The sequence below is a fragment of the Ricinus communis genome, chromosome 9, assembly GCF_019578655.1.
Source record: "Ricinus communis isolate WT05 ecotype wild-type chromosome 9, ASM1957865v1, whole genome shotgun sequence".
NCBI lineage: Eukaryota > Viridiplantae > Streptophyta > Magnoliopsida > Malpighiales > Euphorbiaceae > Ricinus > Ricinus communis.
Window position 1 is genome coordinate 2,219,805 of NC_063264.1, and position 24,521 is coordinate 2,244,325.

Below are 24,521 nucleotides of genomic sequence, written 5' to 3' on the forward strand. Positions count from 1 at the left end.
GATCAGATGAAGTTATTTTATTAGCTCATAATTTATCAGAGCCTATGTACTATTCCAACTTTCCAAAGAAATGGTTCTGAGAAGCTGAATGTGAATGCAATGTCAATCATGTTTGTTCTTGGATGGCAACATGGCAGCATACTCTTGGCAACGTGCAAACTCATGAAATCTGATAACATTAATTAACTCCCTTATTTGATAACTAGTGTTTATGTTGCTTGTTTACTTTATTAGAAATTAGTATTATGAAGTTAGAAATACCTTGAACTTGGAGCAAGCCTATGGCAACTGATTCCTCCCTGAAAACTTTATAGCACTCAGATAATTATAATTTTATATTAGTTATCGAATTCAGAGATGGGCTAGTTTATTGGGAAGCATTGCACTAACTCATAGTCCAATCATCAAGTAATATCTCATTGTCTACAAAAAACATTAAAAATCAAATATCTTTCATCTTTAAGGAATTATACAAAATATTCTACATCATAAAGGGATTGTTAATTAACAATCTTAGAAGAGATCACTGGGTAATGAAGAAGCTTAACTTTCTGGATAGATTATTGGAAACTCAATTTTCTTTTTGAAGTAATGTCAATAGATAGACGATCATGAATAGATTAATGGATTTCAATCAAAATTCTCTACAAGATATTTAATTATGTATATTGTCAATTGATTAATAATTAATCAAGAATATACAAATAAAAAGTTGAAGTAGGTGAATTGATAAACAGTCGGCTGGAAGTAGAAGTAAAGGCCTCCATGCAATTCTTTTCCCATTTTTGCCTTTTAATTGATCTCCAGAAATGCTACATTAATGAGTTTATATATATATATATATATATATATATATATACTGAGTGAATTATATCCGAAGTAGTCAACTAATCATTCTTCAATAATTATATTAAGATCATGAAGAGAAGTTGCAGAGATAAGCATGTTTATATTTTTTTATCAGAGCTCCCAATATTCATGGCATATGGGCGGTTCAGTATATCTATATAAAGGGTCTTTTTGGTTTCAGCGTTCATTCAATTTAGGCACAACATCCTGACATCTAATAACTTCTGATACATAATCTCATTTCTATTAGCAAATATGAGGCGTAACTATAACATCATTCTCCTATACCTTTCTCTCTTGTTGCTCGCGGGTCTTGATGTGTCGAATGGAAAAGGTGGAGGCCATGGCCGTGACGACCATGATCAGCAAAACGGTCGAGGGCACGGGCATGGTTCAGATAAGCAACATGGAGGCAAAAAAGTGAACAGTTGCCCTCAACTTGAAACAATTTCAAGGGACATTACATGGGGGAGGGTTGCATCTAACCCTACCTTGCCAGCCAAGCTAATAAGAATGCACTTCCACGATTGTTTTGTTAGAGTATGATCCATTTGCACTTAATATGAACTTTCCGCAGCATCATGATGCGCATTCAATGCAGTTTATACCGACGCATGTGCACCATGTCTTCTTTTATATTCCTTAATTGAATTATAAATATTTTGTCGTTTTAGGGCTGTGATGCATCAATACTGTTGGATTCGACCGGTAATACTAAAGCTGAGAAAGAAGCAATACCGAACAGATCTCTAACAGGATTTGATGTTATTGATGACATAAAAGCTAAATTAGAAGAGGAATGCCCTGGGCAGATCTCATGTGCTGATATTATTGCCTTGGCAGCAAGAGATGCTGTTTCTTTCCAAGTAAGATTACTGTCATAATAGCTAGTCATGCAAGTAATGAATAGAAAATGTATTGATCACACCTGATGACAAAAAAAAAATTCAGACCATATTGGAAATTTGCAATATAAATAGAAGAATCTTGTGTATGAATAAATATTTATAGGAATGTTGTGGTTGCGATTATGCAGTTTGGAAGACCATTATGGCCTGTTGCTTTTGGAAGGAAAGATGGAAGAATTTCATTGGAATCTGAGGCTACTAGAGATTTACCATCCCCTGCAGCTGACTTCAAAACTCTTCTTTCACAATTTCGAAGCCATGGACTAGATGTTACGGATCTTGTTGCTTTATCAGGTAACTAGTCCTTTCATATTTTTTTTTTTATTTCATTTAAATTGCTAAAGTTTAAACTCCAAATTTTCTCCACTGTGTATACAGATGCTCCACTATTAAACTATTAGTCTGTTGATTACATAATATAATGTGATCTCACTAACAGGAAAATGAGATACATGTTTTGCAGGGGCTCACACTATTGGAGTAGGGCACTGTGTAATTATTGCAAAGAGACTCTTCAATTTCACAGGAATAGGGGACACAGATCCTTCGCTTGATAAAAACTATGCAGATTTCTTGAAAAAGCAATGCTCCAACCCTCCTAATCCTACTACAACAGTAGAGATGGATCCTGGAAGTTCACTCTCCTTTGACACCAATTACTTTGTTGCTATAAACCACAAAAAGGGCTTGTTTCAATCAGACGCAGCTTTACTCACTAACCCTGAAGCAGCACGGTTAAGCAGCAATTTCGAAAACCCAAATGTTTTCTTTCCTCGCTTTGCTCAATCAATGGTAAAAATGGGTTCCATTGGTGTACTTACAGGAAAGCAAGGAGAAATTAGGAAGAACTGCCATTTTGTTAATTGATGATTGCTATATATTAATCTGCGTGCTTCTGATTTACTAATGTCATTAGTCTCTATTAAGTGCTTTAAATTCTAAATGTAATCATACTTGTGTACTAACATTTAGCAAGCAAATGTTATACACATAAATAAAAGTAAATTGAGCAATAAAGAATATTTATTTATTTTACATTGATAGAGTAAAAACCTTCTTCTTTTTTTTGGGTCAAGAGATTAGTGAGGTTTCAACCCGATACCAAAAGCTAAATATAATTATATAAGTTCAATATCTCGATTATGATGCACCAAATTAATTTGAGCTACCAATCAATTGAAATTACACAATATCTTAGAAACATTATCTTGCTCTAATGGTTTTTGTTTGTCTATAATATCAAAGGCAGTAATGTATTAAGTGTGGGGTTAATTGCACCGCTGGTACTAAATCTTTGCACTTTTTTTCAAATGGTACCAAACCTTCAATTTGTTTCTTTTTGGTACCACTCCTATTATTTCTGTATCTTCCGCCAGTACCAAAGAGGAATCCGGCACTTATTTGATGATGTGGCTGCCGGATTTTGAATTCATAACACATCACTTGCCACATATGTTGCTGACTCAACAACTTAATTCCTAGTCAGCAATTAACTTAATTCCTTGCCACATCTAGTTTTTATTCCCAATTTATAACCCTAAACCCCAAATAAAAAACACTAAAACAGGAAAATTCCCAAATTATGAAACCTAGTTTTTATTATATCGATTGATTTAGTTTTTGTAATAATCGATTATGTAGCTTCCTTGTTCTTTATCGTGTCGTATTGGATTACAGTGTGTTTAGTGTTGGATGTATATATGCATGGTGACTTTGTCTGTCGAACTGAAAGTGAAGCTCCGTCTCTTGAACAGAAAGGAAATCCGGGCCCAAGTTTGGTTATGCTCTGTTATAGTAAGTTTTGGGGATGCTGTCTTAGCTTACATTGATATGTTTTGAGTTGTTACAACTGAGCTGTTGAATGAGTACAAGAATGAATTAATTTGCTAAATTCAAAGCTGCAGAAAATGAAAGCAGAAAGAAGGAGCATGAAGTGCAGAATGGACCTGTCTAAGCTTGGCTGTTATGGATTGTTATTTTTAAGATATAGCTTTACTTAAAGATGTATTATGGATTCAGTAGTAGTATTTACAACTACTGTTAGTTATGTAATGTACTGATGAATGAATGAAATGATAAATGAGTATTTGGTTTTTACAGTAGTTGATTAATATTGCTTCACATGAATGTTACTGTTATTATAAATATGCACAGACATGTCCTATATAGAGCAATCCTCGCAACAGACAAATTGAGTGAAAATAATTGTACTCTGTTGATTATTTTAATGAAATGTTTAAACAAAAAGTGAATGGATGTGGAAATTCTGTCCACATGAACCTTACACCCAAGGCTGTCAAAAGCCATTACAAAAATTGAAATTTTGTCAAAGGACCACATGTTAGGTCCACACATATATTAACATATTAACAACACAACAACCAAAATAAATGTTATTTTTTAGGGTTTTCAATTGTAATTCCTTTGTTCTTTGCATTTCCTGGAGGCACCCAATCTCTCTTCTTTGTTGAAACACTTCCATCAATCTTTTGTTTTCCTTTGTCTTGTTTTGTTCTTGTGGTAACTCCTTCAGCCCCAAGATCTTTGCTCAACAACCCTGGGGGTTTGAAAGTCTTTTTTCCCTTAGCTTCAGTCCCTCCTTTCTGTATTTCTGAAAGTCTTCCAATGGCCAGATCTGGTGGCAGCTCACTCAATAAATCATTAATGCTTCTACTCTTCTTGCTGGTAGGTTTTGAAGATGATGTAGTAGAGTGAACTGGAGGTTTTTTTGATTCTTTTGTTGATGGTGTTACATTGAATAACTGTATAATAAAGTCTCAAGTTAGCAAACAGTTGACATTACTGAATAAATATTATAAGTGACATATTACTTACCTGTGACAATGGTATTAGCGGTGACAAATTATCAAATGTTGAAGCTGTCCCTAAAGGAGCTGTGTCTGTAGGAGCTACATTATCAGGTTGGTCATTTATATTATGTGCAGCAGTAGTTGTAGCATTTGATTCCTTTTTCTTTTCTTATTTTTTTGTCTTCCTCTTCACCTACAATAAGAAAGAAAGAAATTGAAGGGGTATTATAAACCAATTGGATATCAGTTACTAATGTTTGGTACCAATTTGATATAAGTTACTAATGTTTGGTACCAATTTGATATAAGTTACTAATGTTTGGTACCAATTTGATATAATTTACTAATGTTTGGTACCAATTTGATATACTTATAGGCATAAGTAAATGAGAAGAATGGCATACTTACAGGCAGTTTTTCCCTCCTTGTAGAAGCACCAGCACCATAAAACCTCTTGTTGTGGCCCTTAGCACCACAAACTGTGCATGTCATCACAGAGCCCTTCTTGGTGACCTTAGCATTTCTGATCAGACCCTCCATCTCTTCTTCCTCTAACCTTCTCTTTCTAGCAGGTCTGCCTTTTCTAGGTTTTATTGGTTTGGGGGGTAAGACTGGTGGGGCAGTTGCCTTGGGCCAAAATTGTTTACTGGTGGTTGGGTTAATCAAATGGCTATAGCATTTTAGGTATGTTTCATCCTTGTAGAAGTCATGTATATAAAATTCAGGGTTCTCATTGTTATACCAAATTGCACATACAGCATGACAACAAGGTATTCCAGTTAGATCCCACCTCACGTCATTTCTTGTTTGTCAACTACAAACTGTCCCCCTGGGCCAACCACTTGAAATCTCTTACCTCCAGACCACTCTGTTGTAAACATCCAGCAAAATTCTTTATTTTTTTCTAGTTTTTTCAATATCTTAGGGCAGTAAGCAGATGCCACTCTTTTCATAGCATCCATGTTCTTATGTATCCTCTTCATTAATTTTGTTCTTATAACCTCATTCATAGCTATGACACCCTTGCTTCTAGCATCTAAGATAAAACTGTTAAAACACTCACATAAGTTGTTTAACAACATGTCACACTTAGCATCAGTCCTAAAATGAGATCTAGACCAGTGATGAGGAGGGATGTTATTTATGTAGTTATGTCCATGATGTGATGCTGCTACAAACTTCTCCATTATCTTTTGAAAAATCTGGACATAACTTGCTTTAACAGCACCCTAGACAAGTTCTTTTAACCCTAGACTATTAAATTTCTTCCTAAAATTATTATACACATGTCTAACATAAAATCTATATTCATAATTAGGGAATAGTTCTTCAATGGCAGGAATAAGACCCTATTCCAAAAGAACAACACACAATTAATACCATTATGCCAAAATATATAAAGGAATAGAAAAGCAAAATGTGAAGAGTATTTACCTTCTGTCTGTCAGTCATAAACACCCATTGATAACTGTTTGTTATCCCCACATCTTGAGCCATTAGCTCCAAAAACCATTTCCAGTTCTCCTTGTTTTCTTTTTGCACAACACACCATGTAATTGGGTAGATGCAGTCATTTGCATCTAAACCAACAGCTGTGAGAAGCTGTCCTCCAAATACTCCTTTCAGCCAACAACCATCCAAAGATATGAAAGGTCAACAAAACCTAAATCCTTCCTTCAATGCAGCAAAGCACACATACATGTTGTTAAAAACACCTTCATTCAAACCAAAAACTATTGTGCTTCCTGGATTACTTCTCAAGAGTTCTAGCTTGTAATCATGAAGGCTAGAAAGATGTTCTATCTCATCACCATTGATAAATGTCAAAGCAGCTTTTCTTGCTCTCCATGCTTTCAATCTGGACACTTCAACACCAGAATCTTCTTTTACAGCTTGGATGATCCCTTCAATTGCCCAATTGGGATCAGCTCTGAACCTTTCAACATATTGTTCAGCTATCCAATTGGCATTAACATGCCTATTGTATGCCTCTCTTGAACAGTTGTGGATGAAATTGGCTGACTTTATCTGCACTGTTTGTTTGTCTGAGTTCAGCAGGTAGGCCCAAATATAAAACTGGCATCCTTTCTTACATTTTGCTTTACATTTTTGCCTTGTATTTGGCCCAAATATAACCTGGTTTCTGCTTTTGATTGATGACCTCTTCACAGCATCCTTGAATTGTTTAAAGGAACTGAAGAGCATTCCAATCTTGAACCAGGGATTTGCCATGTCAGTCTCCTTATTAAACACAGGCCATCTCTGCTTCCTAGATTCTGCATCACTGTGTTCAGATGAGGAGCATGACACCAGCTCATCTGATGGACCATAAACTGTTGCATCTGTTTCTTCAGACAACTCCTCAGCAGGTTGCCTAGCACTTGTAGAACCGAATGATATGTCCCTCTCAAGCTCCTTATCAACAAACTCATCAAACATGGCATCATCATCCTTCAGGTCATAATCAGAGTCCACAAACTCACTGTCCTCTGAATCTGCATCATTATCCTTACAGCTGCCATTATCCTTATTTTTCACACCCTCCTCCTCAGATTCTGCCCCAGCTTCTGCCCCAGCTTATGCCCCAACTTCTGCCCCAGCTTGTTCCCTACCTTTTTCTTTTGTTTTCCACTTATCCATACTGAATATATGCATTAATTGAGAACCCTCCACAGCCATTGCCATTTCTAAAGCATCCTTATCAATTTCAAGGCTTCTCAACCCATCACTTATACTCTTTGTAGGATCCTTCCACATAATCAGCTTTGTTTCAGGATTCAGACCTAGCTCTCTAGCCATTGAATCAATTTCTATCCTGGATATCTTATCTAAACTACAAAAATCCATAGCTCCTATATCCCATAGCTTAGGTGCACCTCTAACATCAACTCCATAATCATGCCAATACAAAGTGAAGTATTCGGAATTAGGCACTGCAAAATAAATTAATTAAACAAATGTGAAACAACCACACACAAGCAGTGTTTATAAATAAACATCATCAACATTCTTTGCATTTTTAAAAGGAATTAGGGAAAACCTAGCCCCCTGCAATGTTAACTTCCAAATAAATGCAGCATGCATTACTCAATGAAAGATGCAAAATAGCTTTCAATAACTACAGAATCACTATCGGTCCGCTTCTACTTACAGTATAGTGGTGGATCTTCGGCTTTTTCCCTTACTCGCCAGTCGAGTGTCATTGTTCTACAATGTCGCAAAGTCCAGGTACGAAGAAAAAGGTCAGAGACGAGAAACGAAAGATTCAGAGATTCTTCACAATGGGTGGAAGTCGAGCGGTTTGCGTTGATTTTGGAGGTTTCGTACCAACGGTTACTTTTGGGTTAGCTTAGAGGAAGAAATTGAATTGGGTGACAATTTCTCTCAAATTTTTAGCTCAAATTTAAAGTAATTAGTTAATTGCTGACTAGGAATTAAGTTGTTGAGTCAGCAACATATGTGGCAAGTGATGTGTTATGAATTCAAAATCCGGCAGCCACATCATCAAATAAGTGTCGGATTCCTCTTTGGTACTGGCGGAAGATACATAAATAATAGGAGTGGTACCAAAAAGAAACAAATTGAAGGTTTGGTGCCATTTGGAAAAAAGTGCAAAGGTTTGGTACCAGCGGTGCAATTAACCCATTAAGTGTGGCTTTTATTTCTATAGATCAAATGGCAACTCCCCATTAGATTGGAGGCTTGCATGTGGCTGTCATTTTATTTCTTGCTTGTGATGGGCATATCTAACATTCCAGCTTCTCAAGCTAAAACTGAATCACATTTTGCATTGCTGAAGGTCATTGGAATGTTATTAAAAGTGAATTCCAGACATTGTTTGATTAATTATTACAAAGTTGAATAAAAATTTCATAAACCCCCATTCCAATTTTGACAATATGAATTAGATTGAGAATTTTTTCTTTTAGGAAAAAGAAAAGGAAATAAAGAAAGAAAACAAGGGAAATTAACCTAACATGTTTTAGTCATTCTCCATAAATGAAAATGAAAATTGGGTTTTTTATGGCAAGGTACAGTGGGATATGATTTGATTAAGTTTATTTTTCATAAATAATATTTAATTACGTAAGAAATTATAGTATTACCAATTAAAAAGTGGCCTGATTGGTATTCTCATTTTGAGAAAATTGGAAAAAATTTGAATTCAAATCCTTTTACCATCATCCATCAATATTTACGGGAGTTTATCACATGTATGGTAGTTTTAATGAATGACTAGTATCGTTATCTTTTATCATGCAAGCCGTGATCTATTGAGGGTCATACAAATAAAAAAATATATATAACTTTGAATTTAATTAACGATCAAATTTAATAAAAAAGTTAAAAAATTAAAAATTCAATTCGAATTCATCTTTTAGATTTTGTGCAATAATGAACGTACATGAAGGAGGAAAACAAAGAGTATTAAAACCAAGAAATTTAGAAATCAAATGCTTGTTCAACCTTAAAAGTCAATAGAATGAGGCTGTCATGGAGCATATCCATTAGAAAAATACAGGAAATCAAGGCACCGCGTGCCAACTTTGTTACAGTTATATACAAATTATCCTGGCCAATTTGTTGGTTTTATAATCTCACTTCCAAGTTAAGTTTTTGTTGACTTTATCAAATCAAATTGAACTAGAAAAGGTCTAAGAAGATTTACAGGGCAGGCCTCGTTACTTGGGTATCAAGTGAACAATTTGATAATACAGATGGCTGAATTATATGCAATTACTTAGGTTTCAGTTCACCTTCATCAGGTCATTTCTGTTTGGATGATAAATTGTACATACTTTCTTGTAAAAATGAACTACTTTTTGACGGCCTTCTAGCAACCATATATCTTACTCCTCGGATAAGGGTTTTGCATTACTTCATGGTTAAACTAGTACAAATTAGCAGAATTAAATAATTTATGTAACACCTCAATACAAAGACGTTATCACCTTTAGCTTGTTTATATTCATGGAAGGAGTTTAAAACAATTTAAATTATTAATAAGCAAGTGGGTATTTAGAAAAACCCCCAGAAAGCTGAGATTATGGAGAAGTTAAGGTGATTATTCTATTATTCAATTAACAGTGCACGGTCGATCTTGGAGTTCATTGCCTATAAAAGGAGATGCTTTGTCAGATTAGTTGGTGTGCTTTTTCCTTCTCATCTAGAGAACTGCTAATATCGTTGCTTGTTTTTTCTTTTCTTGTTTTTTCTTTCTTGAACGAGAGGCGAAAAGAATGATGGCTAGAGATGGTATATTGATTGCAATATCGTCACTTCTTGTTCTTGCAGCTGTTGGGGTTTCTAATGCTGATGGTTTGAGCCTGCGTTTCTACAACACAAGTTGCCCAGATGCTGAGCTGATTGTGAGGAACATCACAAGGAATAGAGCTCAAAGTGACTCAGCTTTGGGTGCTAAACTTTTAAGAATGCACTTCCATGACTGTTTTGTTAGGGTATATTTGCCTTAATCTATCATTATGCATGTATTCGTAAAGCTAGCAACATGTATATGTTATACTTATTGCATTTTAATTAACATTTTCTAACTGTATTATATGTGGCAGGGGTGCGATGCATCCATACTGTTGGATGCAGTTGGAATTCAATCTGAGAAAGATACAATTCCTAATCAATCACTGTCAGGTTTCGATGTCATTGATGAAATTAAGACTCAACTCGAGCAAGTTTGCCCTGGAGTTGTTTCATGTGCAGACATTCTGGCCTTGGCATCTCGTGATGCTGTTTCGTTATCGGTAAGCAATTAGTCCTGACCAATTATATGCATATATATATATATATATTTCTCTTCATAATTATGCATGTAACATACAATATGCATGTTGATAGCAGTTCCAGAAGCCATTATGGGATGTCTTAACTGGAAGAAGGGATGGCACAGTTTCTCTAGCATCTGAAGTCAATGGAAACATTCCTTCCCCATTCGCAGATTTCAACACTCTCATGCAACAATTTTCCAACAAGGGTCTTGATGTCAATGACCTTGTGGTTCTCTCAGGTTTGAATCAAAGATATTTTTAATTTTCATTCAAATTTGAAACTATGGCATTGATAATCATATAAATTATATATTTTGTAACGCTTTGTATCAAGATCTGATTGGTACCCGGCTGATACAGTTTGATTTAAATTTTGAGCAGGTGGACATACTATAGGTGTTGCTCACTGTGCCACATTTACAAATAGACTGTATAACTTCACAGGCATTGGAGATATGGATCCTTCTCTAGATAAAACCTATGCAGAGTTGTTGAAAACCAAATGTCCGAATCCATCAAATCCAGCAACAACTGTGGAGATGGATCCTCAAAGCTCACTCACATTTGACAAGAATTACTACGATATTCTTCTTCAAAACAAGGGCCTTTTTCAGTCTGATGCTGCATTACTCGAAAATACACAATCTGCCAGGATAGTTCGACAGCTGAAGACATCAAATGCCTTTTTCGCTAAGTTTGCTATATCGATGAAGAAAATGGGAGCTATTGAAGTGCTTACAGGAAATGCTGGACAGATCAGGCAGAACTGCCGTGTAGTAAATCCATAATTAAGGTTAAGTCATTAAGACAACCTTAAAGTTAAACTTAATTTAATGATATATACTATGGTTAAGTAGGTTCTTGTAATAATGAATTATATGTCACAATCAATAATTTTCAATGTTTGACTTAAATCTCTTATTCAATTCGTACCAATCTTTTATTCTTCCTATATAAATTACTATTGCTCTTTGATTAATTAACAACAGATCCTCCAAAAAGACGATGGCATATGACCCACCAAAAACAAGCTGATAGTATTTATTATTTTAAGCTAGTTAACTAATTTCCTTATGTTTGACATTTGACAAGGGTTTACAGAGGCAAAAATGTCACCCACTAATTAATCTTGTAAGGTCAACTGGCATATTTACTTTGCTTCTAGTTCATCGCATGATGGTTCTATCTCTGAACTACTGAAAAATAAATTCCTTATGTACAAGAAATATACCATTAGAAAAGGAAACATGTATATGAAGTTATGGATGTACTATTGAAGTCATCGTTGTTTTTGCATTGGGTCTTTTACCCTATCAGTCATGCCTTGTGAAGATTAATCATTATGTCAAGGCCTTGAAACTCTGCGTTTAGTATTTCAGTTCAAGGTTTTTTTTTTTTTTAGAGGATAAAAAATAAATAACCGAACAAAAACAATAAGAAACACTTTAATTCATAGTACTTGAAACCATCCAAGAGTTGCAATGGTCTAACGTTCAAATTTTTGTATAATTGTATGACAGTTATTATCTCCCTCTCTCAGTAACTACCTTAATTAATTACTCGCATTTGAATTAATCTTTGCGCTTTTTGTCTTAAACCCATGCCTTCTTGTTGTCTTCAACGTCCTTTGTCACTTGTCTAGTTCATGGACTTGTAATGGGAAAGGAAAAGAAAAATGAGGATCTCAAAGTAAGACGCACATTCCATATTTCTTTAATTTGTTGATTGAAAGTACTGATGGCTCTGAACTTTTAACTGCAAAATTCCCATTCTTTTTTGTTTAAATCAGGCAACAGAGATAGAACTCAAAGTGTCCATGTACTGTAATGCATGTGAAAGAAGTGTGGCCAAAGCCATTTCCAAGTTCAAAGGTAATTGATTATTGATTTATGTATTCGCAGCAATAGAACAATGTTTATACTACTGGTTATTTTATGTGTAGGAGTGGAGACATTTACAACAGACATGAACAGACATAGAGTAGTGGTTACAGGACATATCAATCCACACAAACTTTTGAAGAAACTAAAGAAGAAGACAAGGAAGAGAGTTGAGATTATAGGAAAGAATAATGAAGAGGAAGAGACACAGACAGATAATCATAACATAGCAGTAGCACCACCACCACCACCACCGCAACAGTTTTTCTTTGATTTTATTTGTAAAGAGGAAGTGTTTATGATGTTTAGTGATGAGAACCCAAATGCATGTTCGATTATGTAGGCATGAATTTTTTGGAAATCTTTCATTTTTTTTGTCCTTGTGCTCTTTTAAATCAACCTCAACCCCGACAGCCGAACAGAAATCCACAGTCATCGAAGAATAAGTCGGATTTAAGCCAGAAACAAGATTAGTCCTCATTCAATGATCTAAAATTGGAAATTACTTCGTCCTTCGATTGGCTTGACACCGGAAAATTATTCGCCGGTCAAGCAAAGGTGTCGGGTTTTCCTTTTCCTCTTCTTCTGCAACGTTTCTTCATCCGTCGTCTTTGTCAGTACTAGCCACGTGGCACAAGTCAAGTCAACGTATGACGTGGTATAAAGTCAACCATTTAATGTCACCGCATTCAACAACAGTAAGCCATGTGTTATCAAGTCAATTAAAAATAGAATAAAGAATTAATTTACCTCCTGGATTTATATATAAAATTAAATATATCTAATTTAATATTTTTTTAATAAATAGATCCTGAATTTATGTTTAAAATCAAATATAATTTAAATTTTTTAATAATTAAATCCTAAACTTGATAAATACATTTCATTTAATTTTTTTTAAAAGTAAAACGATATTAGATTTTTAAATTTTAATTGAATAATAAAATTAAAAATAATATTTATTTATTAATTTACTGATATAATATACAGTAACGCATCATATATAAATATATTTGATAAAATTTAAATAATAATTTTTTATTAAATATTTTATTCTACCAGTCATTATTTTTATAAAAAGAAATTAAATTTATTTTTTAATAAAGTAAAAACTTTATAACACCTATATATAATGTAAGACCAAATAATAATCTATATAGTTGTTTGAATAAAATGCTTACCCGTTTTGATGAGTGCATTTATATGGCACTTCTTACTTATTGTAGCTCCCTGCTCCGAATCAACGATCTAAAACATCTGATTAGTAGTTTTAGGCTCCGATTGCGAAATATTTGATCATTTCCAACGCTGTCCAAACATATTTAAAATCGGAACAAGATGTTACCTTTATTAATATTAAGGGCAAACAAATAAAAGAAAAGACAATTTTAAGGTTGAAAGTGGATGGAAGGATCTTATGCCCTAATTCCTTGGAGTCAATGGATATGCTTCACTTGACTAGACCCTGCATTGAAATAAGTTCATCCAATTGATTAACACCACCTTTCTCTCTCTCTCTAATCTTTTTGCTTCCATATGCTTAATACCTTGAAGCCAATTGGTTTAAGAGCAGCATATTTTCTTATTGCTTCAGTTCCCTGTCCATATCCTTGGTTTATTATGCCTTGTGAAAGTGAAAGCTAAAAATTGTAACCTTGCATTGACCATTCATGCATACTTTGGTACACTGATTGTTGATATACCTGCATCTGCAGTTGAAATTCTAAGGGCCTACTGAAAGTAGACTCATTTTGACAGAATATCAGATATTGGAGAAAGATATCTGCTTTTTTTCAATCACTTGGCATTTGGAGCACCGCCCCACCTCATTTTGTTCGGGTAGCATGTTTCACAATCATAGACAAAGTCTTGTATTTGCGGAACTCTGTGTATGATCGACATGACCTTTTACTGTATAAACCGATTTAACTTATTATTGGCACCAACAAACATTGCATTTAACCCCTTTCTTAATTTCAGTGTCAGTGGCACCTTCCCTGTATGGTCTTCTAACAATTTCCACTAAGCATTCAGCACTTTCCAAATGTCAATTTCCACCAAGTTCTCAAAGGGGTTTTTGTTTATTATATTGCTCTCTTTCTTTTTACTTTTAATAATTCGTTTTTTTTCTTTATTTAGGTGGAGGAACATGGATGACAAGTGTGGAGCGGATAGCCACACTTTGGTAATGCTTCTGCAACTAAAACACGTTGAAAATTTTTATTCATTTCTAACAAAAGTTGGGAACTGTTACGTGATGCTGTACTAAGTCTAACACTGCATGTTTTTTATACACAAAATGGAAGATGGAAGACATCTTACAGGTATTTCCTTTTTACATTGTTATAGAATTGCAAAAAGAAGAAATGGAAAATGTTTCCACTTTCTTTTTATGCTGACATTATCTGTAGAGCTTCTCTTTTATTTCCAAGTATGTTGAATATTGTTGCTGCTATGTGAGATGGTGTCAGACCTGCCTCTACCAGCTGGTCAGCTGGCGATCCATGGTCAATGTACCTATCTGGAAGAATGACTGGTCGCCACTGCCATAGAGTTTTAAACAGAGAGTAAGTATTAAGAAGACAAATTACAAAATTTAAGGCAGATGAAATTTAAAAGATTGCTTTACATCAGAAAAATGTATGCAAGACATTATCTTTAGATTGTTCCCAGTTTGAAGCCATTTTAAAAGTTCAGCATTTCAACTTTCATCAGTACAAGATTCAGTTCAAGAACACATTTTCATACGTGGAATAAAAGTATATTTCCATGAGATTCAAGTATTTTGAGTTTCATTTCATTCAAGGTAATAACCAATAGCACAGAAACAAGTCATTTAGAATAGTACCTTTAGCTTTCCATCAAGAAGACCATCAAGAGCCAGAAAATGGGCAACATGAGATCCAAAGCCCCCAATTGAACCTTCTTCAACTGTAATCAATACTTCATGTGATTTTGCTAGACTTCGAATGAGGGCATGATCCAAAGGTTTGCAGAATCTAGCATCGGCAACTGTTATGCGTAAGTCATAGGTTTCCATTAGAGAGGCAGCAGCTAAACAGCTCTGAACTGCTGATCCATAACCCAAGAGTGCCACTCTTTCTCCTTCAATTAATATCCTGCCTTTACCAACCTACAAGAAAAACACCAGGTTATTAAGGTAGACTAGGATGACTTGATATAAAGATTCAGCTTCAGTTTACCTCAAGAGGAATGCCTTTGTTTCCTGGTGGCAGCTGAACACCAATACCATTACCTCTTGGGTATCGGAAACAGCTAGGACGATCATCTATTGCTGCAGCAGTAGCAACCATGTGAAATAGTTCTGCCTCATCAGAAGGAGCCATCACCACCATGTTAGGGAGGCATGCCATAAAAGTGACATCAAAAGCTCCACAGTGTGTTGGACCATCTGCTCCAACCAGCCCTGCTCTATCCATTGCAAATCTTACAGGCAGTTTCTGCAAATCCACATCATGTACCACCTACAGTAATCATGCAGAGAAAGCTATCAGTAGAAATATATGATTAACTGAATGTATTAATTGCATATCAGTCCAAATAAGAATAATGTTAATCAACTGAAGAAAAGGTAAGAATGTATATTGGCTTACCTGGTCATATGCCCTCTGCATGAAAGATGAGTAGATTGCACAAAAAGGTTTAAGACCCTCACAAGCTAGACCTGCAGCAAATGTAACAGCATGCTGTTCTGCTATCCCAACATCAAAGCATCTAGTCGGGAACCGACGAAGGAAGAGATTTAGTCCTGTTCCACCTCCCATTGCAGCATGGATTGCAACGACATCCTTGTCTACTTCTGCTTCTGCAATCAAAGCCTCTGCGAAGTATGTTGTGTAAGACTGTGTACTAGCACTACCCTTGAATTGCTTTCCAGTAGCAGGATCAAACTTGGTCACTCCTGCCAGATGAATACGGTGCTGTTACTCTTTCCTAATGATAAGGTTTTAGGTACAATTTGTGACATATCAATGAAATACTTTCTTCCAATGAATGGTTAGTCAAGTTACCATGATACTTATCTGCAGCTTTCTCAGCATATGGATAACCACGTCCTTTCTCAGTAACAACATGGATCAAGACTGGACCTGTTGTTTTGGTACTCTTAACCTCTTTGAGAATAGCAACAAGATCATCGACATTGTGACCGTCCACAGGACCAATATAATATAATCCAAGCTCTTCGAAGAGGGTCGATCCAGAACCACTTATCATCCCACGTGCATATTCATCAACTTTTGCTGCCAATTCATGCATAGGTCCACCAATCCGCTTTGTAACACCCTGCAACAATTTCCAGCAAAATCAGTTTTTCAGCTCCAGCTAGTAGATCAAACATTCTTTTCCTTATGTACCCAGTTTATTACCTTAGCAACCTCTCTTAATTCCCTGAGAGGCTTGTTTGATTGCAATCTACTGAGAGCACTGCTCAAAGCTCCAACAGGAGGTATTGGTCCATCAAGATTGGCAGTTGGTAAAGAAACTTGTTTGTTGTCATTAAGAATAACAATCATATCAGAGTCTAGGTATCCCGCATTATTCATAGCTTCATAAGCTTGTCCTGCTGTCATTGCACCATCGCCTATAACAGCAACAACATTGTTCTTCCTTCCTTTTAAATCTCTGCCCACAGCCATTCCTGTCCACCAAAAGTGCCAGATGCCTATAGTTTAAAGATAGATTGACCGCATATACAGGCCCTATTCATTCTTTCCAAAAGAAACCACATCTTATCTAAATCAGTAGAATAATCAGATCAGGAAATGATATAAAGAAAGATTGTGTTATAGATCACATCTATCATGGTCGGCCAACATGGTAAAGTTAATTCAAGGAAACCAATGAAATCTACTAAATTCAGCAATCCATTTTGAGGTTGTTTTCAAGAACTATCTAACTTTTATTGAAAAAGAAATCCCCCACAAGAATTTTAAATATTCACTATTTGATAACCAAAAGGAACTACTTTGTGAATAACATTTAGTCAAGTTGAGTTGCCGCTGAAGCTCGGAGGAGAACAGAAATACATCAACTTTCACAAGGTAAAGAGTATGAATAAGATAGTCCAAAAATAGTAACTAGTTCATTAGTTCTTTTGTTTTTTTTTTTTTCACAAAAGAAATGGATTTAGAATTTGATAATGTTTGAAAAGAGGCATAGTAGTACCCAAGCCTGCAGAAATTGTGGTAGAGCTATGGCCAGTCCCAAAGCAATCATATTCACTCTCTGATCGCTTCGTGAAACCAGAAAGTCCATTTGTCTGTCTCATTGTTTGCATCTTGTCTCTTCTTCCGGTAAGGATTTTATGGGGGTAAGACTGCAAGTTAATAGTGGTCAAATAGTATTCTGGACAATTTACATAACAGGTTGATAACAGTCTATTTCCTTCTCTAAAGAACTCCATTCGTTATCTACAACAAAAAGGGACAAATCAAGCCAAAGAAGAAAACCTGATGGCCAACATCCCAAAGTATCTTATCTTGAGGAGCATTGAAAACATAGTGAAGGGCAACAGTGAGCTCAACAACACCGAGACTTGAACCTAAGTGACCTCCAGTTATAGAAACATTGAAAATAACATCCGACCGTAGCTCATCCGATAGTTGTTTTAGCTCCTGTATTAGTGATGATGATTACCATGCATAAAGATTATATACACAAAAGTATATATAAGAAGGTATAAAGTTCGTTTCTTTTTGTTAATGAAAAAAAGCAAGTAGATATATCATACAAATATGCTTTTGGTTATATACCTTGATTGATAGATTTTTCATGTGAATTGGATAGTTTATGGTGTCAAGGAGAGGTGTTGGTGGTCTCTGTGAATGATACTCTCCTGTCTCTGATAGTGATGCACAAACCCCAGCTGGCCTTTTCTTTCCCTTTGCCTAAACAGTACAAAAACACCAGTTTCTTTCAATGGTTATTTTTTTGAAATGTCTTTTAATGGTTATTTATTTCATATTATTTAAAATGGAAATAACTGAAATTCCTTACATAACCAAGTGAAGGAAAAACAAAGAATAAGAAAAACATATAAGAGGATTAAAAAGAGAAGTTTGATGGGTACTTTTCTTTGACAAAAAGAACTAACCTGATTAAATTTTTGCATGGATTGGCCCAAAAGATCTGTTTTCAATAAGAAATTAGAAGAAACATAATTAGACTTCTGAAGATCTGAACTTGCTGTTGTGACCTTATTTGCATGAGCAGGAAATGAAAATGCACAAAGAGCCATTGCAGAAACAAAACCAACACTAGCACAAGAACAAATAAAGAGAGCTCAAAACCAATAATAGAGAGATAAAAAAAGAGAAGAACCCAGAAACAAGAAACACACTTTAGATTATGTTAACAGGACCAAATGTCCCACCAAATGGTACTATAATAAAAGAATTTGTGGCTGGAAATGAGAGTGTTAAGAGAGAGAGAGAGAGAGAAGGGCTTAGTGCAAAAGGTGAAAGTTTTAATCTTGCCATCTTGGTATCTATAATATATAGTGTTTTTAGTTAAGCATTGTCAGTAGCACTGTAGCAGAAACAAAGCAAAGCAAGAGAGAGAGAAAAAAAAAAAAATTCTATGACCGGACCAGAAAATGGCTGGTTTATTCTCATTGGGCCACGTCATCAGAAATCGCAAAAGGATAGATTGAATAGATATAAGATAGATATGTAATAAGAAAATATATTACTAAAATTAATATCCTTTTATCTTCATTGGAAATTTCGGCTCTGTATTCTGTAACTGGCCAAACGTATGAGCAGACCCATTTGAACCCTTAATATTTCTTTTCTTTCCTAATAAGTAACTTTTTCTTTTTAGAAACGTTACATCCAGATTCTTCTATGGAAAGTAAGGTCCTAATTAAATAAAAATACAGCACGTACAAACAGCCCCTAGTGAATGCTGTTATTATTTTGGCAGGTGTAGCTCTCTGTCTCTTTCTTTGCCTCTGTTTCCCTGTTATCCCTTGGCTTTTAACCATTTGTAGTTTTAAAAAGATGAAAGAGTTTCTCTTTTCGCCTACAATCGGCATGTGTCGTTGGTACAAGAACATGTTTAACATCTCAACACTTATGATTCATTATATGATTGTCTAATCATAATTAAGATAGAATCAGAATTGAAGTTGATATTAAACTCAGAAGTACCTAAGGTCTCGGAGCCGATTAATATTCGAAAAACCTTTAAGTAGTTAATAAAAGCAAATATGTATAATTTCGTTATAAATATCGACACACTAGTTACAATAATAAGAGAGTTGAAACTCAATCTCCATCTAATTTTAGTTTGTTATACATAATTACGGTTTTCACAAATAATTAAATGAAATGAATTGATATAAAGAAAATGTTAGAATATCAATTTCATGATGCATAATATGATGGTCTAAAAGTGAAATTTAATCTGACATAATTCAAGAATAACAAAATTGATTAATATTTGAAATACTATTAAAAAATTAATACCTGTAATTTCTTTTATAAAATTTCGACGTTAATAGTTTATTTTATGATAGTTGAGTTATAAAAGATATAACAAAATGAAAATTGAGATTCTATCTACATTTAATTTTAGTTATTATATACGAAATACAACTTTTCCGAATAATTAAAAGGATTAATTGATCCAAAATAAAGTAATCGACCATATTCCTTAGGCTTTACTTTCTTTTTCCTTTATGGTGGATATTATCTTATCATTATTTTTGCAGAGAGTTTAAAAGTTACTTATGAATTTGGAACTTTATTGAATAACCACCAGTTGATGCATTGTGAAATTTCGAATTTAAGGTTAAGAAAATCTCAAAAAAATAGCCAAAGTTGTTCTTTTTGTTTTTCAGAAGAAGTATAAGCTATCAAGCCACCAGGTTCAAAAGTGTTAAACTAATTTCTTTTTAAGAAGAAAGAAACAATTTAGGAAATTAATACATCAATAGTTCTAAAAGAAACAAATCAGACAGTTCATTAGTACCATTTTGAACACGATGGGAGCGTTGCTACTGCTTGAATATTTATAGCCTCAAATATCAAAGATGACAAGGATGGTGCATCTGCCATGCATTGATTGCCATTATTTTACGAGCTTTTGAGTTCCGAATCAGCGTGTGTCGCGGATGGTTTTGGTGCCTTTCAGTACTGCCTTTACACGGCCTATTTTCAATCATAAACCTAAAATTGAATTGATGTGTTCTGACGTGAAATTTACTGAGTTCACACATAAGAATTTTGTATGTAAAGGCACATGATCACAGGTTCTGTTACTCTTCAAATGTGAACCTGTCAAAGAAACATTGCAAAATTCATATCTTTTAATCATGAACTTCATCGTGAACAAACTCTTATCTTCTTCATAGCCCCATAGACAAGTGCGCATCTCCATCAACATGTAATCCTTGCTCATTAGCTTAGGTCCTATCGGGCGCTAAATGTCCTCGACTAACATGATTGCACAAAATATTGAATGAGATCAGCACACTTGCATAATTCCAGTTTCGAAGCATTATTCACATCGCATAAAAATAACACATGGGAGCTGAAAAGTAACAGAATAGAAAGATGTATATATTAGATACAATTTCAAGGGTAGTCAGCCTCACTCTAGTCAGCTCCTCTATCCACTAGTACAGTGCAAGGAGTACACTCCCCATCCCCGCTCTGTGTTCACTTGCGAGCAGAACTCCTCCCACATCCATATCTCTTTGGGGTGAGATTCAGGGATTCCCCACCCCCTCCAGTGGGAAATCCCCGCCCCTTATACTCTCTTCACTTCAATGAGTTTTACTTCAGGCTATGTAAATGCAATGCATCCAAAAGACTTGGCGCATCAACAAAAGCTAACATGGATACATTTCAATCTCAAGACAAAAATATGAAAGCAGTCTTTTGAGAATTCAAAAACTCATAATGATTCTCCTGAGTCATAAAGAAAGCTATAAGGCTGCGACTAGTAGAGTCGTACATTAATACATTCATGAGAAATAACTAGCTAATCAAGAAAGACATCTCTACAGAATGGATCATAATAACAAGTAAAAATAAAAGGTATATAACTAAATACTGCTATTAGGTCATCCATTAAGATACCCATGAATCAAAAATTCAGACCGCCGTCTAAGATTCAATGCGGGAAAATGGAGGAAGGGGAGAATTACCGAACAGCATAAATAGCAAGAACAATGACTTATTAGCCTACTCAAATAAATTATCCACTGCAACACTATACTGATCCAAAAGAAAAAATAAAAGTGAGTAATAACGAAGATCTAGCACATAATTTTACACCTCATTTCATTTTAGCCTCAGTAAACAGGACATGGCGATTGACCCTAGGATCAAATTTGCGGAATTCAAGCTTCTCAGCAACTTTCTTAGCACTCTTTCTCTTCACATAGAAGAATCCTGTCCCAGCAGCCGAAACAAGCCGGATGAACATGAATGTCTTCTTCTTTTTGTCACCCATTTCCTAATACACATACACATAAGAAAGTCATCAAAACACTAGGAAATATTTGTTTTCTTGCGAAAGCTTCTCATCTCTAACCTGAATTTTGTCAACCTGTCTTAAATATTTGATAGATCATACGAAAATAATAAAGAAAAATAAATTCACGGGCTTGGACAGAATTTAAATCAGTATAATCCCACAAGAGATCTCAATGAGTCATTTTATCAAGCAAGATGCGAGTAATCTCCATCTACAAACTAGAATCAACTTCTAAGTGTAAGAAGAAACTTATAGTAGCATACTGCCCTAATCATGGCAAACATTGGATACTTTATTATACTAAGGAATATTAATAGGGAAATAAAGCAAAAGCTTTGGCACCCCAAAAAAGGAGAAAATCGGAGAAAGCAAGAGCATTGTGTCAGGAGAACGATTCGAAAACAGAAAAATAAACTCACTTGTCAATCTTCTCTCAAGCTGTGAACAAAAATGGCACGTTAGGAAATGCGAGATTGAAAATTTAGTAACAAAAAGCAAAAACCCTAGAACTACAAGGAGTGGCTCTCTCTCTCACTAATTTTGTTTGAAATGACATAAATGCCCTTGCTAACCAATGTGTATTATCCCACCATAGCGCACGTTAGCATGAAGCCTCGAGTCCTCTTCAGTACCTAAAACGATCTCGTTTTCATCTTTCTCACTTCACGAAAGCAGTTTCTCTGCCTTCCCACTAGCAACAAGAAGGTAAGGGTGGAGTCCATCTCAATTTTTTTTTGTCAATCTTTATTTAGAGTGAGGATTTTATATGTAAATTTGATTAGGGTGAAAAGACTGTGAGAATCAAATTGAAGATGGCGAGTGCGGTGGACACAACAGGGAATCCGATCCCGACATCGGCGGTGCTGACTGCGTCATCGAAGCATATAACGGCGAGATGCTTTCAAGAGAATGTTGATTTCCTCAAGTGTAAGAAGAAGGATCCGAATCCCGAGAAATGCCTTGACAAAGGCCAGCAAGTCACTCGATGCGTCCTTGGCCTGTAAGTATTTCATGTATATAATTTGACTGCTTAGTATCAAAATTATTACTTTTCTCATTGCTGTAACTCATACGCATGTCACTAAAGACCTAACACAAAGTCTTATAGTTATTTCAATTCTTTTATCTGCTTCATAATTGATTTAGAATTATTAGGCTGTGGACTCGTCAAATTCCATGCTTCCTGCTGTTATAGAAGAATTAGAATGTTAAGCCTTGGCCATGTGAAGTCGGCGTTTGGCGTAGTCCAATTCCTTCCTTTTCTCTTTTGTTATTTTGATTCACACTGGCCTTGCACTGGGTAAAATAGGATAAGTATCAAAATCCCATGAAACCAACTCAATGGTATTTAAACTTGCGGTGTGATGTCTGATTCCTTTAGTAATCCTTTGGGCGAATGCCTTTGCGTTTACTCGTACACTACCTCCCCGTGTTTATTGAGAAATATTCTATTTCTCCCCTAATCTCTTATAAATGGGAGGAAGAAAAATCTCCTCAGAAGTTCTTTTACTTCTTTTGTTTTATTGTGTACTTAAACACCTCAGCCATTTATCTAAACAATTCTTGCACGATAGCAGATACTCTGAAGTACTAATGCACATGATCTTTCCTATGTATACAGTTGTTGAGCAATATGAAGTTGTTGCATAATTGTGTAGCAAACTTTATTTTTATTTATCAAATTCCTGTTTGTCTTTGTATTTTTTTATTATTCTGCAAGTACAGTTACATGATGCATTGAAATAATTATATGCCGACTCCAATTAGTTTGAGATTGAAGTTTGGTTGGTCAGTTGAATTGTGTTGCAATTCCTCCATATATTCAGTGTTCTGTTCATATAAGCTTGCATAATCCAATTAAATATAGAGCTTGTTGCATCAAACAAGCTCAAGCATCATGGCACAAACATATAAAGAAGTATGGTTAGTTTGTTCCTTTTCTAATTCTGAGATGTTTGGCATTGCAGGCTGAAAGATCTTCACCACAGGTGCACGAAAGAGATGGATGCTTATGTCGGTTGCATGTATTACCATACAAATGAGTTTGATTTGTGTCGCAAAGAGCAGCAAGCATTTGAGAAAGCTTGCCCTTTGGAATGATTGACAAACTGAACTTGTAATGCCATGCTTACAATAATTTAGGGCAGTTTGCCATGAGCAAATACTGTTGCTGCGTACAATTTTTCTTGTTTCTCGGCATGAATTTTCACCCTTTTGTATGGCTAAGAATGTTCTTCCGCGGTTGCTTCCAATTGTGATGGGACCTAGACCCCTTTTAAACCATAAATATCCAAGGTTATTAATATTTGCTTTCACTATAATCTGATTTTTCGGTTTATGGGTAAGTGGATATTTTCAAGTTGGTTTCTCATAGTGCTCAATTTGATTGCTTTGATCAATGAATACAGCCATAAGATCATAACTCAAGTTGAAGCACTAGAAGCTTGTAACACCAAGTTTGCTGGAGGAGGATAGTATTTGGCATACATACCAAGCATGAATGGATGATTTTAAAAGATGCTCACATTGTGTTGGATGGCAGTTATACATTTGTTGCTTGGACAAAAAAGACATTTGTATATATGCCGATATAACGAATTTAATCAGCAGGACATTAGAAGAGCGCATGCTATCACAGAGTTCATTACACAGCATGACAAACCAGGCAAACTTTAAGAATGACAGGCGTTATGATAGTCACTCAATTCCCTCCTTTGACAGGGTAAATGAGGTGGCTCGTTTTACCACACCGATTACAGCCTGCTTTAGGATTACTGATGGATT

At 35.2% G+C, this 24,521-nt stretch overlaps 6 protein-coding genes across 8 annotated transcripts; 4 read left to right on the top strand and 2 right to left on the bottom strand.

Annotated features, from left to right (window-relative positions):
• The first annotated feature begins 1,053 nt into the window (after positions 1-1,053).
• On the top strand, positions 1,054-2,762 carry LOC112534514 (peroxidase 24-like). Its single transcript, XM_025156949.2, has 4 exons — positions 1,054-1,389; positions 1,524-1,715; positions 1,886-2,051; positions 2,221-2,762. The coding sequence occupies exons 1-4, from the start codon at positions 1,105-1,107 to the stop codon at positions 2,622-2,624; spliced, it is 1,047 nt and encodes a 348-aa protein (XP_025012717.1). The 5' UTR covers positions 1,054-1,104; the 3' UTR covers positions 2,625-2,762.
• A 6,896-nt stretch (positions 2,763-9,658) lies between these two features.
• Positions 9,659-11,264, top strand: LOC8262365 (peroxidase 24). The gene is made up of 4 exons (XM_002516799.4): positions 9,659-10,026; positions 10,138-10,326; positions 10,424-10,589; positions 10,732-11,264. Exons 1-4 carry the CDS (start codon positions 9,808-9,810, stop codon positions 11,136-11,138), a joined length of 981 nt encoding a protein of 326 aa, XP_002516845.3. The 5' UTR covers positions 9,659-9,807; the 3' UTR covers positions 11,139-11,264.
• Positions 11,265-12,006: 742 nt separating this feature from the next.
• Positions 12,007-12,810, top strand: LOC8262364 (heavy metal-associated isoprenylated plant protein 19). Its single transcript, XM_025156954.2, has 3 exons — positions 12,007-12,039; positions 12,140-12,221; positions 12,293-12,810. Exons 1-3 carry the CDS (start codon positions 12,007-12,009, stop codon positions 12,571-12,573), a joined length of 396 nt encoding a protein of 131 aa, XP_025012722.1. The 3' UTR covers positions 12,574-12,810.
• Positions 12,811-14,425: 1,615 nt separating this feature from the next.
• LOC8262363 (probable 1-deoxy-D-xylulose-5-phosphate synthase, chloroplastic) lies at positions 14,426-18,763 on the bottom strand. Its single transcript, XM_015717902.3, has 10 exons — positions 18,346-18,763; positions 18,005-18,139; positions 17,702-17,866; positions 17,418-17,568; positions 16,619-16,890; positions 16,262-16,535; positions 15,845-16,152; positions 15,434-15,715; positions 15,079-15,363; positions 14,426-14,773 (listed from the first exon to the last, which is right to left on the bottom strand). The coding sequence occupies exons 1-10, from the start codon at positions 18,487-18,489 to the stop codon at positions 14,621-14,623; spliced, it is 2,169 nt and encodes a 722-aa protein (XP_015573388.1). The 5' UTR covers positions 18,490-18,763; the 3' UTR covers positions 14,426-14,620.
• A 2,537-nt stretch (positions 18,764-21,300) lies between these two features.
• On the bottom strand, positions 21,301-21,716 carry LOC8262362 (50S ribosomal protein L33). The gene has a single exon (XM_015717930.3). The coding sequence runs from the start codon at positions 21,711-21,713 to the stop codon at positions 21,537-21,539; it is 177 nt and encodes a 58-aa protein (XP_015573416.1). The 5' UTR covers positions 21,714-21,716; the 3' UTR covers positions 21,301-21,536.
• A 573-nt stretch (positions 21,717-22,289) lies between these two features.
• On the top strand, positions 22,290-24,052 carry LOC8262361 (NADH dehydrogenase [ubiquinone] 1 alpha subcomplex subunit 8-B). 3 transcript variants are annotated; one of them, XM_015717928.3, is made up of 3 exons: positions 22,290-22,442; positions 22,520-22,737; positions 23,705-24,052. In XM_015717928.3, the coding sequence occupies exons 2-3, from the start codon at positions 22,550-22,552 to the stop codon at positions 23,835-23,837; spliced, it is 321 nt and encodes a 106-aa protein (XP_015573414.1). In that variant the 5' UTR covers positions 22,290-22,442; positions 22,520-22,549; the 3' UTR covers positions 23,838-24,052. The 3 variants fall into 3 exon arrangements, with proteins under 3 accessions (XP_015573414.1, XP_015573415.1, XP_048234889.1); XM_015717929.3 differs by having other exon boundaries at positions 22,297-22,442; positions 22,529-22,737; XM_048378932.1 differs by lacking the exon at positions 22,290-22,442 and having other exon boundaries at positions 22,449-22,737.
• Positions 24,053-24,521: the final 469 nt, after the last annotated feature.

Coding starts and splice junctions, on each gene's coding strand:
- LOC8262361 (XM_015717928.3), top strand. CDS start 22,550: ATGGCGAGTGCGGTGGACACAACAGGGAATCCGATCCCGACATCGGCG. Junction 22,738..23,704: donor ACTCGATGCGTCCTTGGCCT/GTAAGTATTTCA, acceptor TTGGCATTGCAG/GCTGAAAGATCTTCACCACA.
- LOC112534514 (XM_025156949.2), top strand. CDS start 1,105: ATGAGGCGTAACTATAACATCATTCTCCTATACCTTTCTCTCTTGTTG. Junction 1,390..1,523: donor TCCACGATTGTTTTGTTAGA/GTATGATCCATT, acceptor TTGTCGTTTTAG/GGCTGTGATGCATCAATACT. Junction 1,716..1,885: donor GAGATGCTGTTTCTTTCCAA/GTAAGATTACTG, acceptor GCGATTATGCAG/TTTGGAAGACCATTATGGCC.
- LOC8262365 (XM_002516799.4), top strand. CDS start 9,808: ATGATGGCTAGAGATGGTATATTGATTGCAATATCGTCACTTCTTGTT. Junction 10,027..10,137: donor TCCATGACTGTTTTGTTAGG/GTATATTTGCCT, acceptor TATATGTGGCAG/GGGTGCGATGCATCCATACT. Junction 10,327..10,423: donor GTGATGCTGTTTCGTTATCG/GTAAGCAATTAG, acceptor TGTTGATAGCAG/TTCCAGAAGCCATTATGGGA.
- LOC8262363 (XM_015717902.3), bottom strand. CDS start 18,489: ATGGCTCTTTGTGCATTTTCATTTCCTGCTCATGCAAATAAGGTCACA. Junction 17,569..17,701: donor TTTGGGATGTTGGCCATCAG/GTTTTCTTCTTT, acceptor ATTAACTTGCAG/TCTTACCCCCATAAAATCCT. Junction 16,536..16,618: donor AATTAAGAGAGGTTGCTAAG/GTAATAAACTGG, acceptor AAATTGTTGCAG/GGTGTTACAAAGCGGATTGG.
- LOC8262362 (XM_015717930.3), bottom strand. CDS start 21,713: ATGGGTGACAAAAAGAAGAAGACATTCATGTTCATCCGGCTTGTTTCG.
- LOC8262364 (XM_025156954.2), top strand. CDS start 12,007: ATGGGAAAGGAAAAGAAAAATGAGGATCTCAAA. Junction 12,040..12,139: donor AGAAAAATGAGGATCTCAAA/GTAAGACGCACA, acceptor TGTTTAAATCAG/GCAACAGAGATAGAACTCAA. Junction 12,222..12,292: donor AGCCATTTCCAAGTTCAAAG/GTAATTGATTAT, acceptor TTTTATGTGTAG/GAGTGGAGACATTTACAACA.